General features: G+C 59.8%; 2 protein-coding genes across 5 annotated transcripts in view; one reads left to right on the forward strand and one right to left on the reverse strand.

Moving 5' to 3' along the window:
- The window catches only part of ESPN (espin), a 33,997-nt gene extending 26,535 nt beyond the window's left edge, over nucleotides 1-7,462 (reverse strand). For all 3 annotated transcript variants that reach the window (XM_055582440.1, XM_055582439.1, XM_055582438.1), the window contains exons 1-2: nucleotides 7,090-7,462; nucleotides 3,403-3,596 (exon numbers count right to left, since the gene is read on the reverse strand). In XM_055582440.1, the coding sequence (XP_055438415.1) occupies nucleotides 3,403-3,596; nucleotides 7,090-7,383 (488 nt within the window). In that variant the 5' untranslated portion in view covers nucleotides 7,384-7,462. The remainder of the gene's footprint in view (nucleotides 1-3,402; nucleotides 3,597-7,089) is intronic.
- Nucleotides 7,463-13,901: 6,439 nt separating this feature from the next.
- HES2 (hes family bHLH transcription factor 2) lies at nucleotides 13,902-16,367 on the forward strand. Of its 2 annotated transcripts, none has more exons than XM_055583605.1 (4): nucleotides 13,902-14,057; nucleotides 14,143-14,238; nucleotides 14,515-14,614; nucleotides 14,694-16,367. In XM_055583605.1, exons 1-4 carry the CDS (start codon nucleotides 14,013-14,015, stop codon nucleotides 14,948-14,950), a joined length of 498 nt encoding a protein of 165 aa, XP_055439580.1. In that variant the 5' UTR covers nucleotides 13,902-14,012; the 3' UTR covers nucleotides 14,951-16,367. The 2 variants fall into 2 exon arrangements, with proteins under 2 accessions (XP_055439580.1, XP_055439581.1); XM_055583606.1 differs by having other exon boundaries at nucleotides 14,578-14,614.
- The last annotated feature ends 121 nt before the right edge of the window (nucleotides 16,368-16,488 follow it).

A 16,488-nucleotide genomic window follows, 5' to 3' on the forward strand; every position in this document is an offset into this window, starting at 1 on the left:
GCGCGGCCAAATACATACATAAGTAAAAATAAATAAATATTTTTTAAAGGGAATACTTAAGGACTTCGGGAAGGTCATGTACACACTGCTATATTTAAAATGGATAACTGGCAAAGACCTATTGTACAGCACATGGAACTCTGCTCAATGTTACGTGCCAGCCTGGATAGGAGCAGTGGGGTTTGGGGGAGAATGGATACATGTATATGCATGGCTGACTCCTTTCACTGTTCACCCGAAACTACCACAACATTGTTAATCGGCTATACCCCAGTACAAAATGTTTTTGGTGTTTAAAAAAATTAAAATTAAATAAAAAATATAAGCCACTAGTTACACAAGTCTGTCTGTAAAATGGGCTGATTATAGAGCTACTGCCCAGGGTGAGGCTCAGATGGCTGCTTGGTGTCAGACCCCTGCGGGCACTCAGCAGGAGGGAGCTGGTCAGAAATCTTTGGGCAGACTGGTTTTCTGGCTCTCCATGACTGGTAGACCACGGCAGGGCCCCAGGGGGAAGACAAGGCCTGGAGCCCTACCTAACCCCCACCACTCTCCCCAGCTTCGATTCTCAGGCCTAAGCATCCCAGCAGAGCCCAGGGCTCTCTTCTTGTTACTCAAGCCCCTGGCAAGCATACGGCTGAGGCAGAGTGAGCATGAGACAGTTCCTGGGCCCCAAGATGCTGCCGCCAGGATGGTCAAGAGCTCTGAGGGCTACCTGCTCCCCATCCCCTCTGTGGTCCCCCTCCACCAGACATTAGTGCCCTTGGCCAGGAGGGCTGACCTTCCTGACTCCATCTCCCTCAGACCCAGGGCCTGGGACAGCTCCGGCCCAGTTCCAGCCAGCCCCCATGCCGGCAGCTTAAGAACTCTTTCCCCAGGAGGCTCAGAGGGAAGGTCCCACGGGGCATTGGCCGCTGAGGTCGCGGTGGCAATTCCTCTGCCTCTGGGAGGACTTGCCCAGTGGACTGGGATAGATTGGAGGAGGGGTGGGTGGGTATGGGCCATTCCTGCACTCTCCAGTCTTTCCCAGTGCCCCCAGCTACAGCCCATCTTTGGCCAGGCCCTCCCCTGAGGACTTCCAGTCCTGCTCCTCTGCAGCTTGCCAGAGCAGCCATGGCTCATGGCTGCCCACAGCCTCCCGCGCAGGATCAAGTTTCCCACTCAGGAGCAGCTCTTCCTCCCTCACCTGCCGCCGAGGAGAGCTGAGCCCTCGTGAATAATTCACAGAGTTTCACAGCAGGCTTATGAGAGCAGAGCCCAGGTGGCCTCCCCCAGAGCCAGGCTCCCTGGGTCCCCTGACTGCACCCTGCAGCCTGCCGCAGCCTGGGCCTCTGCCCCTCCCTAGCCCTCCACTCCCACCCTGAGGTCCCCGGCCTTGGGGAGCAGGAGTCTCTACCTCTGAGGTAGGGAGTGGGCGCCAGGCCCCAAGTCCTCCAGCCAGCAGGCCCCACCTCAATTCCCAGCCCCCTCCCCCTACCTGAGCCCAGCCTGACAGTCACACAAAAGTACCTCCTTATCAGCCAAGCCACACATCTCTGTGGGAACAGAGCCCCAGGCCTCTGTCCACTTCCCTGAGATTCATGGGGGGCTGGTGGTTCATAGGTCCAGGCCATCTGGCCAGAGAGAGGGTGCCAGGGCCCAATCACAGCCAGCCCCACTGCATGGCCTGGGAGGGCTCAGGGTCCCCCAGGCCCTGAGTGCCAGGGTGCCCCCAGCACAGCCTGAGCCTTCCTAAGGCTGCAACCCCAGCCCATGGAGGCTTGTCCTAAGCCCCAGACTTCTCCATAAGGATGGGCCTGGGGGCCAGCCTAGGGCTTCACCCCCACCCCCATCAGCACTTCCGGGGTGGGGGCCAGAGGTCCTCAGTTCACACCACTGGAGCTAAGTTGGCATTGCCATCAAACTGGCTTCCTGGGACCCACCGTGTGCGATGGAGGAGGCTGGCAGGTGTGAGAGGAGGAGCACAGCCTGTATCTCCCCTCTCGGGACCTCCGTGTTGGGTGAGGGGGTGGGGTGAGGACCACCGAGGTGGGGACACACACAGGCGCAGTGCCCCAGTCCTTACCTGGGAGTCCATCAGGGAGTCTGGGACCAGCCCCCAGGGGTGCTGACGGCTGCAGGATGGGAGCCGACACCCAAGGGTGCCTGGGGCACTCCTCCTTGAAATCCCAATGATTTTGATGTGACCCAGACCCTGGCTTGTCTGGAGGTGGAGGGTTCACTCCAAAGTGGTACCCAGAGGCTTCTGGTGGGGACGGCTGTGAGACCTCTGCCCCGCAAGGTGCACCTGCTGGTCTCCCATTAACCAAACCAGGGGCCCTTGCTTAGCAAGAACAAGCCAGGCCCAGCCATCCTGGGCCGAGCCTAGGGGCTTTCAGCTGCTCCACCTGCACACCATGTGCCTCTGCCCGAGGGGCTGCCCACTGGAGCCATCCTGCCACCTGGCTGTGGGGCCAGCCTGGCCTCCTGCCTGCTCCCTGGCGGCCAGTGGCCACCCCACCCCCTCTCCCTCAGGGGTGAGGACAGGCCATCCCACCTTGTAGCTCTCAACCTGAGGCTGGGTCCTTTGTCTCCACTTATTTCCCAGGTGTCCCCTTGAACTGACAAAGGTCACCAGTCAGAGTTCCCACTTCAGGTCCCAGGGTCACTGGTGTCCCACTCCCTCTGGGTCTGGGTGGTATCCTCCCCGGGACCCCTGCTTCCCTCCAGGTACATCTAAGACCTGGCTCCCTCCTCCCCAGGAACTCCATGACTCCCAGGATCTACACTGAACCCCATTCTTCTGCACCCCCACCCCACCCTGGGGTGCACCCAGCCTATGGCTCAGCTGCTTTCTCCGACCAGCCGCTTGCCCAGGGCCCCAGGGGGTTTGGGAGCCCTACTCCCCTGGTTAGTGGGAATGAGCTGCCGGCCACAGGGGAGGACAAGCTGCTCTGTGACAGGCCAGGAGACAGGGCGAGGGTCTGGGCAAGGGGCTACCTCCCTTCACTCTGGATAGCAGCCGTGGCTCCTCCTTCTTGACTAGAGTCTAGGAGCTGCTAGGCGTCATCTCTATGCCCCATTTAGATCAGTCTTGCAAATTAACCCAGGCCAGAGCTAGAGGGCCGCCTGCTGCAGGCTGGTAAGGATCCTGGGGAAGGGAAGTGGTCTGTGTGGCCATCTCCAGAGCTGGGGTGGGCTGGGGAGGATCTGCCTGCAGGGCTCGAGGCTTGTGGCTGTGGGCAGCCCACCAGGAGGGGAGAATTGTCAGCTTGTATAGGCACGGTCTCTGGCCAGGCCCCTGGCCATGGGATGGCCCAGAAGCAGTCATTCCCCTGGCATGCTGCAGAGGGAGACAACCTCAGGTATCCCCCAGAGCCCCCGCCAGCCCACCCAGAGCCCCCTGGAGAAGAGGGTCCTTACTCAGGGTGGGACCTGACGAGAAGCCTCAGGGAGGGGAAGTCTCCTTTGGCGGCGGCATAGTGAACAGGCAGGGCGCCTGTGTCTGTGGCCATGGTGGGGTTCCCACCGCCGTGACGCAGCAGCCAGTTCACCACCTCGGGGTGGCCAAAGCGGGCAGCCAGATGCAGGACTGTGGCACCAGAATTGTCTCTGTCCTGTGGGAGGAGACCTTGTTAGTCCTAAGCCTAGTTGTGCCTCGCTCAGACCACTTCCTGCACCCCACCAGCCACCAGGGCCACTCTGTCCTCTGGTGCCTGACTGGCCCCCTCTGAATGTCAGTCCTCAGCGCAGCACCATGCCTTGCATGCTGGGCTCTCAGGACATGGCGCCTGTCATTGTCCCAGCAGGAGCACCTGTCACCCAGATGCTCAGGGAATACCCAAAGGAGTCACTGGGTCAGGAAGGGTGGCTACTGGGCCTGCTCTCAGGGTGAGGAGGTACTCCCTGCATCTAACCCTGCCCCTTCCCTCGCCCCCCCCTCGCCCTCCCCCTCCCCAAGTATCCCATAAAAAGAGGCCTCCAGGTTGATGTACCTCCAACACCCCAACCTCAGTGCAGAGAGCCGCCCACCCCAGGAGACTCCCTGCTCCCAGCCCCCAGGGAACAGGCTGTGTCCCTGTGGAGGAGGAAGCCTCTGGCTACTGGTGGGCAGGACCCAGGCAGTTAGCCAGTGGTGGTAGGTGTGGGCTAGAGGCAGCCCCAGGGAAGGGCTTGAGCAAGATCCCCTCCCGGCACTCCAAAGGAGACAGGCCAATGCTTTGGGCCCAGGAGTGCTGATAGCATCTTCTGTGAACATCCAGGTGTGTGTGTCTGTCGTGGGAGGGGGTATGTGACCTTCAGGCCAAGGTGGGGAGACACTGAGAACCCAGAAGTCTGGACTCAGAGGCTCGGAGTTTGGGAGAGTGGGCACCGGGTCTGGAACAGAACGAGCTCCTAGCACCAAGCACGTGGGATGCTGGAGAGGTAGGCAGGGAGCCTGGCAGGGGCACGGGGAGGGGGGTGGGGCAGTCGTGGAGGTGGGCACTGTGGGAACAGGTGTGGCTGAGGCTGCGGTAACTGGAGAGACCCTGAGCTTAAAGAAGGTGCATCTCAGTCACAGGAGAACTGCTGAGGCTCCTCTAAGTGAAGAAGTGTTGGTTGCTTCAGTCGTGTCCAACTCTTTGCAACCCCATGGACTGTAGCCTGCCAGGTCCCTCTGTTCATGGGATTCTCCAGGCAAGAATACTGGAGTGGGTTGTTAGTCCCGTCTCCAGGGGATCTTCCTGAACCAGGGATCGAACCCAGGTCTCCTGTACAGCAGGCAGAATTTTTTACTATCTGAGCCACCAGGGAAGCCTCTAAGAAATGCGGGAAGTGAGGGGGCAAGGGAACAGGGCCCAGGGGCACGGTGGGGAGGTCACAGTCAGACTGTGGGGTGGAGGACAAACAGACTGGCTGATGGGCTAGAACACAGGCAGAGAGGAAGGGGAGGCAGAGAAACAGCCCACAGGAGGCAGAGGACGATGCTGAGAGGCCTCTGTGTGTGGAATGCCTGTGGAGGACCAGAAGACTGGTTTAGTCTGTCCTCCTGAGCCCAGCAGCTTCCCTCATGGCTCAAACAGTACTAAGACTCTGCCTGCAATGCAGGAGACCCAGGTTTGATCCCTGGGAGTGGAAGATCCCCTCGAGAAGGAAATAGCAACCCACTCTAGTATTCTTGTCTGGAGAATCCCCTGGACAGAGGAGCCTGGAGGGCTACAGTGTATGCGACCATGGGATTGCAAAGAGTCAGACACAACTGAATGACTAACATACTTCCTGAGCCCAGCGGACAAAACTGGCTAGAAGTGACCTGGACAGGCCCACAGTGAAATATGTCCTGCACTCCAGCTCTTGAGAAAAACCCTACTTCCCATTGGGCCTGGGGACAGTGGGCCTGAGGCTCCAGGGGATCCTGATGGCTCTGGGCCCCTGGGTGGGGGTGGAGAGGGAGGCCCCAGGAAGGAGAGGATCACAGGCCTGTGACCTGTCCCCAAGGTCTCAACAGCTCCAGAGGCCCCAGAAGCCTCACGTGCTGTGGCCTGCACCCTAAAGCTGCTTATCTCCCCAGGCTGAGCAGGGCCTGGGATCGAGGTCATCCTCCCCTACATACACACTTCCGCCCCCAGCACCCAAGCTGGCTGGGGCTAGAGGGCGGGGGACTTGATAAGCTGGGCACAAGGCCACCTGCTCCTCTACCTCCTCTCTAGTGGCTGGGGAGGCTTCCGGTCAAAGCTGGACACCCGAATCGGGGAGGCATGCCACCTCCCAAAAGGATGAGGAGGCACCACATGCCAGGAACTCCTGATAACAGAGCTGGCCTGGAGATAAGGGACCTGGCCATCTTCCAGGAAGGGTGGGATGGGGGGCCTTGCCACCCTGAGGCTAAAATGCGGGGGGAATGGGGCCTGGCTATCCCTACGGCACAGCCAGCCAGCTCAGAGTTGCCCCTGCCTCCTCTACTACATACAGTTAACACAGTGGTCTCTTGCTAAGAGGAAAATGAGTTCTGTCCCTCCATCCTTGGCTTTCCCCTACAACCATAGGATCCTGCAAATTCTGAACCCAGCCTACGATCCTACAGGACCTGGCCCTGCTGGCTTCTCCCTGCCTCATCCCACTTCAGACATGCTCACCTCTTTGCTGTCCCCGTCACAGGACAGAATGTGTCCTCCTCAGGGCTTCGTACTTCCTGCTCCTTGTGCTCAGAATTCTCTGGTCATCACCTGGCCACTTCTTCCCCATCAGCCAAAACTTCCTTCAGAGGTCACTCCTCGGGGGGGCCTTCTCTGGCCACCTTGCCCAAGCAGCTGCCTGATGCTCCCCCCACATGGCCTAGCAGTACCTGGTGGTACCTGGCTTACTCTCTAGCCTGTGTGTTTGCTGTTCAGTGTCCTGATGGACTGGCAGTTCCAGGGGATTGGGAGGACACCTGGATCCCAGGCCTAGACCCTGCTGGATGCTCTGTTTCTGGCAGGACTAGCAGGAAAGCTACACACCAGACCTGAGCTGCCTCCTTTTCATCCCACTCAGGAGAGGCCAGACTGGCTGATACCAGCCCCGTGGCCGCTGAGTGAGACCAGGTGGGGTCTCAGGGCAGGAAGACTCAGGCTAAGCTGAAGAAGATGGGAGGTGGGAGGGTGCTGATGTCCTGGGATCAGCTCAAATCCTGGGAAGGACCCAATTTACCAACTCCCCCCCCTCCTTAGGGACACATGCAACTCAGCCTGGGGTGGGCTGCAAGATTTTGTGCACCACCCTTCCCAGACCTGATCCTGAAGGACATGGGCTTCTGACTCCAGGCCCTCTGTTCCCCTCGCCCACTCTCCAGGACTCCCTGGATCAGTGAGTTTCCCACACCCTCACCTTAAATGCTATCCCGGTCCAGCCCAACTCCATTCCGGTTTCTCACCTGGTAATCTAGGTGGTGGCGAGGGCTTGCCAGAGCATCTGCTCAGGTACTCTCAACACAGGAGCCCACCCTGTCCCTAGTCCTTTGGAGGGAACTCCAAATCTGGCTTGGCTCCGCGGCGCTCCAAACCATCCACCCTTGAGCCACGAGGGCTCCAGGCCAGAACTCCTTCCTGGGAAGGAAGCCCCTCGGGGGCCCAGTGAGCGGCGCAAACTCACATGCACTCCGCAGCCTCCCTGTGAGAGCAGCCACTGCAGGCAGGCGAGGTGGCCGGTGGCGGCGGCGTCGTGGGCCGGCGTGGCGCCGTTGCGCGCGCGGGCCGCAGCGGGCAGACCGGCCTCCTGCACCAGGAAGCGCAGACAGTGCAACTTGCCGGCGCGGGCAGCGTGGTGCACCGGCAGCGCGTCCAGCGGGTCGCGCAGGGAGGGCCCCAGCAGGCGGGCGGCGTGCAGGGACCGCAGCACGTCCAGGTCGCCCTGGCGCGCCGCCTGCAGCGCCTGCTCCAGGGCCATGGTGCCGCCTGCGGCGCCGCGACCCGGGCTCAGCGCGTCCCCCGAGGCGCCATACGCCCTTCCTCGGGCACAGGGAGAGCCGGCGGCCGGGCCGTCGGGGCCTGCGGGTTGGGAGGCGGAGCGGCTGCCCGCCCGGCGCCTCTGTGCCGCGCGCGCTGCCTAGCCGGCTCAGCTCGGCCTCCGCCGCGCTCTGGGGCAGGGGGCACCCGCGGCGCCCGGCTTAAGGCTCGGGCCTGCCCCCCTCCCCCGCCCCCGCCCCGCCCCCGACTCCGCCTCCGCTCCGAGCGCTGGACTGCTGCCACAGGGGCGGTGTGCCCAGGAACTTCTCTCCTAATTTATTATACTCCGGTCAGAACGGAGACCCCAGAGGGTGATCAGACTGGGTTCGAATTCGAGAGCCGTCCAGAGCGTCCAGACGAACTCATTCATCAATCCCGTGCCAGTTGGAGGCGCTGGGGACACAAGCCAGCAAACAGTGACCGTGTGATCAGAACAGGAAAACGGGGAGCTAGGGAGTGAGTGGTGGAGGCTACGTGGGCAGCCGGGGAAGCGCCCTCTGGGAAGGGGCGGTGGGCTGGGCTTTATTCGAAGGCGCACAGAGGAAAGCCCCAGGCCTGAGAGACTTGGGGAGCAAGGGCCATGCACCAGGAACGGGCCTAACAAGTCCTTAAGGGGTTCTGGGTCTGTGCCTTGGAGGGTGGGATGGGTGCTGGGCCCTCAGCCTTTCTGGGTCCCCCAGACCCCAATAACTGTCCTCAGATTTCAGATTTCCCAAGGAAGGGTGAGAAAGAAGGGGAAAAAGACAGGAAGGCCTGGTGTACTCTGGTTTCTGGTCCTAGAGACCCTGGGCTCAGAGATCGCCCAGAGGTACCCTCCGGGGTGGGGGAGTCAACTGTGAGCTTGGGGCCCTGAGGCTGCCAAATAAAGAGAGACAGAGAAGCAGGCTGCAAGGGCTGGGGAGCGAGAGGGGGCGGGCACAGGGGAGGCACTCCAGAGCAGTCATCCGGGGAGCAGGCCTGGGACCCCTCCACAAGGGTGCAGGATGGCCCTGGGAGGGCAGTGGGCCAGGAGAGCACACTTGCACCAATCTGCCTGCCTGCCTGGCCAGAAGCCCTTCGTGGGAGCTGGAGGGAGGCCCCGCGGGCTGGACAGGAGAAAGAACTGCTGGAAGACGGGCTGTGTAGCTGTGAGAACTCAGTCAGCACACCCAGCGACCTTGAAACATCCGGTGTCCTTCCTCCCGATGGGAGTGGCCCTTCCTCACCACCTCCCCACTGGAGCCCTGCGAGTGCTCTGCCAGGGGCTGCTTTACCCAATGGCTAGTGGGACAGGCACAGGATGGTGCTGGAAATGCCTAGAGTGAAGGGGCCTCCAGGAAGAGGTGTGTGTGTATGTGTGTGTTTTAGTCGCTCAATTGTGTCCAACTCTTTGTGACCCCATGGACTGCACCACACCAGGCTTCCCTTGTCTATCACCAACTCCCAAAGCTTGCTCAAGCTCATGTCTATTGAGTTGATGATGCCATCCAACCATCTCATCCTCTGTCGTCCCTTTCTCCTACTGCCTTCAATCTTTCCCAGCATCAGGGTCTTTTCCAGCGAGTCAGTTCTTCTCATCAGGTGGCCAAAGTATTGGAGCTTCAGCTTCAGCATCAGTCCTCCTAATGAATATTCAGGACTGATTTCCTTCAGAATGGACTGGTTGGATCTCTTTGCAGTCCAGGGGATTCTCAAGAGTCTTCTCCAATACCACAGTTCAAAAGCATCAGTTCTTCGGTGCTCAGTTTTCTTTATGGTCCAACTCTCACATCTGTACATGACTACTGGAAAAGCCATAGCTTTGACTAGACAGACCTTTGTCGACAAAGTAACGTCTGCTTTTTAATAGCACAGTGGGTGTCCAATTACCTGGGGCCACCACTAGGTGGCGCCACATGCAGTGGACTTGGAGTGTCATGAGATTAGTCGCTCAGTCCTGTCCAACTCTTTGTGATCCCATGGACTGTAGCCCACAAGGCTCCTCTGTCCGCGGGGATTCTCCAGGCAAAAATACTGGAGTGGGTTTCCATGCCCTCTTCTGGGATACATTCCCAACCCAGGGATCAAACCCAGGTCTCTTGCCTTGCAGGCGGATTCTTTACCATCTGAGCCACATGGTACCCTCCTAAACTGGATCTTCTGGGCCTCAGTGGCCATATGGGTTTCTAGCCACTACCACCACACCAACCCACCTCACTCCCCCACGGGACCTGTGACTGCTGGGGTCTAGGACCCTTACCCAGTGGTTTTCAGACCAGGGGAGGGAGGAGTCTTAGCCTGGCAGTGTCAGCGATTCAGCTGGCACTTGGTGCCTGCTAGAGCAGCCCTCCTATAGCCTACATAGTGGCAAGTGTACCCTGAGTGTTAGGGGTACTTTAAGGACAAAGAACTAAAGTGGCTTCTCTTTTCTGGGGGGTGGTACACCACACAGCATGCAGGATCTTCCCCAACCAACGAACTCATGCCCCCTGCATTGAGAACAGAGTATTAACCACTAGATCACCAGTGAAGCCTGTAAAATAGTTTATCTTGAAGGCCCCTCCCTGTGCTTTCTCCATTAAAAAAAAATCCCTGCAATTCTTATCCTTCCTTCCAAGGGGCCCCTCATTCCTGGACACTCTCATCTATCACATGGTTTTGTCATTCTGGGGATCAGATCACAGTGATGTCTGCTGTTATGGCACTGGTCAAGGCAGAAGAGCTGTCCCCCCGCCACTGCCCACAAGGACACCTCCATAGGAGTCACCTGTGAGCACCCATCCTTGCTGACCATCTTCTCAGACTCCTTTCTGAGGATGCCACTCTAAGTCAGGCTGAGATACAGGCCTTCTCTGTCCTTTCTGGGCTGCACTGTGTCCACTGGATCCTCCCAAGCATCTCTAGAGAGCCCATAACCAGCAAGAACACATTTTTGGAAGACCTAACACTTACCAGGCATCATGCCAAGTTTCATCTGCGTATTTAATCCCACAGGGATGCTATGAGAGAGGCACAACACTACACCCATTTTACAGCTGAGAAAGCAGGCACATGGAGGTTCTTCTTGTTTTGCTTATTGCTTTGGTCTTTAACTTAATTGTAATTTTTAAATTTATATTTGGCTGCAGACTTTCTCCAGTTGCGGTGCACTGACTTCTCACTGCCATGGCTTCTCTTGTTGCAGAGCACAGGCACTAGGAGCATGGGCTTCAGTAGATGTGGCACACGGGCTTACCTGCTCCATGGCATGCAGGATCTTCTAGGACCAGGGAAGATCCTGGTGCCAAACCCCCTGTGTTGGCAGATGGATTCTTATCCACTGGATCACCAGGGAAGTCCTGGTTTTGCTTTTTATCTTGCCCGACGTGACACAAATAGTAAGGGGCAAAGCTCAGAGGCAGATGCTCCTGTGCCTCTCCTTCTTCCCTCTGCCCCTGAAGTTCCCCCTGCCCAGGGCACCTCCAGTGTCCCCCACCCTCCAGACATCAGTTTAGGGGCTCCCTCCTCCACCTGGAGATTCTTCTTCTGGGGTCAGGCATCTGCCCATCCCAGTTACATGGAAAACAGCTGTTCAGACCCGTCTCCCCACTCAAGGGCAGGGACCCAGGTGAAATGTGTCCCCACTGAACCCTAAGTGGTCTCAGCTTCCTTAAAGCCTGCATCCCCGAATTCTGTCCACTGGGTTGTCTTACCTAAGTTCCCTTGCTTATAAATGACTCCTTCCTCCAGATAAACCAGCAAACCCCCCAGAACTCTTCTGACGAAGGGAACAGTCATGGCAGACTAGAGGAGGGACTTTAAAATCTGGGGTAGGGATTCCCCTGGTGGTCCAGTGGTTAAGAATCTTCCTGCCAATGTAGGGGGCACAGGTTTGATCCCTAGTCCAGTAAGATCCCACATGCTGCCTAGCAATGAAGCCATGTGCCACAATTACTGAGCCTGTAGTCTAGAGCCCAGGAGTTGAAACTGCAGAGCTAACGTGCCACAATACCGAAGCCTGCAGACTCTAGAGCCTGTGCTCCGCTCTAAGAGGAGCCACGGTAATGAGAAGCCCATGTACCCCACCTACAGAGTAGCCTCCACTTGCCACAACCAGAGAAAGCCCACACAGCCATGAAGATCCAGTGCAGCCACAAGTAAATAAACAAACACAATTAAAAAGGAAAGGTTAAAAAACAAACAAAACAAAACCAGGGTAACTGGAATTTCCTCGCAGTCCAGTGATTAGGGCTCTGTGCTTCCACTTCAGGAAGCATGGATTCGATCCTAGGTTGGGGATCTAAGATTCTGCATATGCTGCAGGACATAAATAAATAAATAAATAGTTAAAGTGAAAGTCACTCAGTCGTGTACGACTATTTATGATCCCATGGATTATACAGTCCATGGAATTCTCCAGGCCAGAATACTGGAGTGGGTAGCCTTTCCCTTCTCCAAGGGGTCGTCTCAACCCAGGGATTGAAACCAGGTCTCCAGCATTGCAGATGGATTCTTCACCAGCTGAGCCAAAGGGAAGCCCAAATAAATAAAATTTGGGGTAACTGAAAAGGGAGTTTTCTCCCCCACCCTTTAGGCTTCAAAATGGTGGTCCACAGACATGGACAGGGCTGTTCTAGGAAGAACCTTCTTCCCCAGGAGTCAGGTTCAGGGTCTCTCAGCCAGGATGCAGATGTTGGTGCAGGGGGGCTGTTGGTACAAAGACGAATGAGCCAGTGTATGTGGCCCAGGTGTGGTAGGTGGGGATCAGTGAGGGATCCATGAGGTCCTTTTCTTTGAGCCCCTAAAGAATCATTAATGACCTCGGAGGAGACCAGCTCATAGGAGCTCTGAGCTCAACGAGTGGAGGAGACAGTGGCTTAGGCATCCCCAGGCCCTACTCCGCTAAATATGCCGATTTATTCTAATAGCTAGCACAGTCATCGGAGAAGGCAATGGCACTCCACTCCAGTACTCTTGTCTGGAAAATCCCATGGACGGAGGAACCTGGTAGGCTGCAGTCCATGGGGTTGCTAAGAGTCAGACACGACTGAGCGACTTCACTTTCACTTTTCACTTTCATATTGGAGAAGGAAATGGCAACCCACTCCGGTGTTCTTGCCTGGAGAATCCCAGGGGCGGTGGAGCCTGATGGGCTGCCGTCTATGGGGTCGCAGAGAGACGGACACGACTGAAGCGACTTAGAAGCAGCAGCAGCAGCACAGTCATGGGGTGTAAAGGGGGTGAGAGCCAAACGGCCCTTAGGGTACAGCACGTATTCCACACAAGGTAGTCAGTCAGGTCTGGGCAGCACGAGCTCCCCGACTCGCCAGGTTGCTCGTCCTTTTCCTGCATGGCGGGCTGCCCTCTCAAGCCCTGCGGGGGGAGCACGCGGCCTGGGGACTTCGGCCAAACGTCGAAGGTGGGGCTCGGAGATGGGTTGGTGGAGGGGAGGGCCCCCTCCAGCACCCGGGACAGCGCCGGTCGGCTCCACCCTGTGGTTCCTCCTCTCGGCAGGCCGGGGTCCGTGGGTCCAGCCCGCCCTCCTCCCGTGGGTCGGCCTGGCGGTCCGCCGTGCTGGCCGTTGCGCGGCCAGCCGGTTGAGGGCGGGCAGCCTCGAGCAGATGGGCGGGGGACGCCCAGCCAGTTTGCGGCAGCAACGGCCACGCGGCGCGGAGGCGGGCCCCGGGGCCGCTGGGGCCCGGGCGGGCAGGGAGAGACTGCGCCCAGGACCGCCCCGCCCCGCCCGTCACGTGAGCTCCGACTGTCCCGCGGGTGGGAGCCCGGAGGTGGAGCCAGTGAAATGAAAATGAGCTCCCAGTGCTCCTGGGTTGCCTCGTCTTCTTTGGGCCTCAGTTTCCCTATGCAAAACCGAGGACGAATGTGTGGGGGCAGGTGGTCCCTAAGTCGGTGAGGGCTGGAGGACTCTACGGAGCCTCAGGGGGCTTAGTCCTGCCTGGCCAATTTCCAGCCGTTGGAGCCGGGGCAAGTTGAGATCTCTTTCCGGGCCTCAATCTCCCCTTCCAGACCCTCAGGCCAACTGATGGGGCGAGGAGTCCCTCCCCGTAGTAGAAACCTGAGCTGAGTAGTAACTCCCTGACGCCGGGGACTTGGGGGTCCCGCCGCCCCTGGGTCCCCTGCCCAGGCCCAGGGCGGGGCTCAGAGGAGCCGCTGATCTCGAACGAGGGAAGAAAGGCGGCGCTGGACAAGGAAGGGCAAGGGCCTGGCCCCAACCTCTTCCCTACAGCCCACACACACCCCCGCAGGTGCTCTGGGAGGAAGGCGCCCCAGGCCCGAGCCCCAGGCCCACGCCCCAGGCCCGCGACCCCGCCGCAGATGGGACGCCAAGGCCTGGAGCGGGATCCCGGGGGCGCCGCCGTCCCCCCTCCCGCCCCCACCCCGAGCAGGAACAAAGGCGGAGGTGGGACCCAAAGGCGGCCTGACTCCGCGGGGCGGGGCGGGGCGGGCCCGCTGCCTCCTTAAAGCCGGGCTGCAGGCGTGGCGCGCGCACCACTGGCTCCCGCTCTGGTCGTGCACCGGACCTCCCTGCGGGCCTCGGTCTTCTTTCGGTGTCCGCGCGCTCGCGCGCAGGTCTCCACGGGCCGGCCCCACAGCGGCGCCGCTTTCCCACCGAGAATGGGGCTGCCTCGGAGGGCAGGGAACCCGGCGGAGCTGCGCAAGGTAGGAGCCAGGGGACTGGCGTCTGGGGGCAGAGCGGCGAGGGCTGGGGCCTGGACGTAACCTCGGCCAACACGCCCGCCTGCAGAGCCTGAAGCCGCTGCTGGAGAAGCGGCGCCGCGCACGCATCAATGAGAGCCTGAGCCAGCTCAAGGGGCTCATTCTGCCGCTGCTGGGCAGGGAGGTGAGTGCTGGGGCCTCGGGGCCCCGCCGGGCGCACTGGGGCTGGGGGTAGGGGGTCCCTGGGCGCGGGGCGAGGAGGCCGGGCAGGCAGAGATCCTCTTGCCCCAGGAGCCGATAAGGGGCCAACGCGCGGCGCCCAAGGCTCGGGGAGGCCACCCACCGCGGGCCACGGCGCGCGGAGCACCCAGCTCCTGGGAGCGCGGTGCTCACGGCAGCCTGCGGGAGGTCTGTCTTGTTTGTACGTTTCTCTGTCCCTTTCCTTCGTGGCCCGGCGCAGAGCTCCCGCTATTCTAAGCTGGAGAAAGCGGACATCCTGGAAATGACCGTGCGCTTCCTGCAGGAGTTGCCTGCGTCCTCCGGCCCGACGGCGGCGCCCAGTGAGTGACCCCACCCCGCCCCTGCCCGGCCCCGCGGCCAGCGCTCCAGCCCGCGCCTGACGCCGCTCTCCGTCCGCAGCACCCTCCGACAGCTACCGCGAGGGCTACCGAGCCTGCCTGGCGCGCCTGGCTCGCGTGCTACCCACCTGCCGCTTTCTGGAGCCTGCGGTGAGCGCTCGCCTGCTGGAACACCTGCGCCGGAGGGCGGCCAGCGCCACCTCCGACGGCGGGCGCTCTGGGGACCCTTGCGGCCCGCCAGCGCCCTCCCCGCCGCCCGCCCCCTCGCCCTCACCACCCGAACCTCCCCGGAACTCGGGTCTCTGGAGGCCCTGGTAGCCCCCTGGGCCGTTCTACGGACCTTGCTGACTGCGTGGGACCAGGGGCGCTGGACAGACTCAGGAAGCTCTTGGAGGCGGCTCCCGTTCCCACCACGAGGGACCAGCCTGGTACTTACAACCGGGGCAGATCCGGATGTCTGTGATCTGTGCTGGCAGACTGAAGTCCACCGGGACCCAGGAAATAAGGGGAGAGGCCCAGGTTCAGCCCTAGTGTGGGACGTCTGGGCTGGAAAAAGCCTCCTGCCTCAGCAGGCGGAAGGGCTTGGGAGCTGGACCAGTCACAGCTGCCCCCAAAGCCCACACACCTGCCCCAGTGCTGGCAGCAGCCCAGGGGCTGGGCCAGGAGCTCACCTGAGCCAGGTGCAGCCATCTGCTCTGACTGGTCATGCTCTCCCAGCCCCGCATGAGTCTGCCTCCTTGCCAACATCCTGGGAACCTCTGGGCAAGCGGCAGCAGTGGCCTGAAGGGCTCTGCGGGCGGGGGAGCCTTGACCTCCACTCCTGGCTTCCTGCCTAAAGCTTCCAGTTAATTATAGGGACAGGATGCCCCCAGGGCTGTGTGCCTAGAGGTGGGGGCTTCCTTAGGTAGGCTCAGGAAGGATTTATTCCCTCAAGCACTAAGTTAGCACCTGTGTACTGCACACCAAGCCCGGTGGTCTTGGGGTGTGAAGAGGGATACTACAAGAGTGAGGATGCCCTGTGGCCTGGAGGAAGCTTGCTGCCTTGAAGAGCCCGTGCTGATGCGGTTAGCCTGGGGCAGCAGAAACTCAGAGGATGACATGGCAGGTTGAGGAACAGGAGTCCACTTTTCTCATTTTCTCTTTTGAACTGCTCTCTGCTACTGTCAGGACAGATAAGTGGAAGCAACTTGTTCTTAAGACTTTTCTGGCTTCCCCATGAAAGCCAGTGAGACTTTGAAGGTCCGGAGGGGAGGGGGTGCTGTGGATCCCAGCAGCGGGTGCCAGATAATCACCTGTTCCCCCCAACTCAGTCATGTTCTCAGCATCTCCTGGGGCTTCACGGAGCATTTATGGGAGATGGGGAGTCCTCACTCCCCATGCCCAGTTCCCAGTCCAACCAGCCTGTGTGAGGGACTGGGGCACTGGGGCAAGAAGATAGAGCTGATTGGGGCGGGGGGGGGTGTAGTCATTAAACTGGGCTATATGTCACATAAATTCGTGATGACCTAGGCACTGACTCCAGTGGCAGGTTTGGGGAAGCTGCGGGCATCACTGAAGAAGTCAATGTTAAGACAGGAGGGTGAGCTCCTGGCAAGGTGGGCTGTCCTACCACCTGTCTGGGCCAGCTGTCTGGACTGTATGCTCCTGGAGGGCAGGGCTGGGGCCAAGTGTGCCTCTTTGTCCCCAGGGAACTTGGCACGTGGCGGGTGCTCAATAAACATAGTGAGCTAATAAACAGGTGATGTGACTGGTCCATGCTCTATGGAACCCCGACAGCCTGGTTTTTGACTCCCACCCTCTGGATCCCTAATATCCCTTTGAAAAGCTGTTGCACCACAGCCCATACTCCCCAGGAC

This window comes from Bubalus kerabau, chromosome 5, assembly GCF_029407905.1.
Source record: "Bubalus kerabau isolate K-KA32 ecotype Philippines breed swamp buffalo chromosome 5, PCC_UOA_SB_1v2, whole genome shotgun sequence".
In the NCBI taxonomy this organism is placed as follows: domain Eukaryota; kingdom Metazoa; phylum Chordata; class Mammalia; order Artiodactyla; family Bovidae; genus Bubalus; species Bubalus kerabau.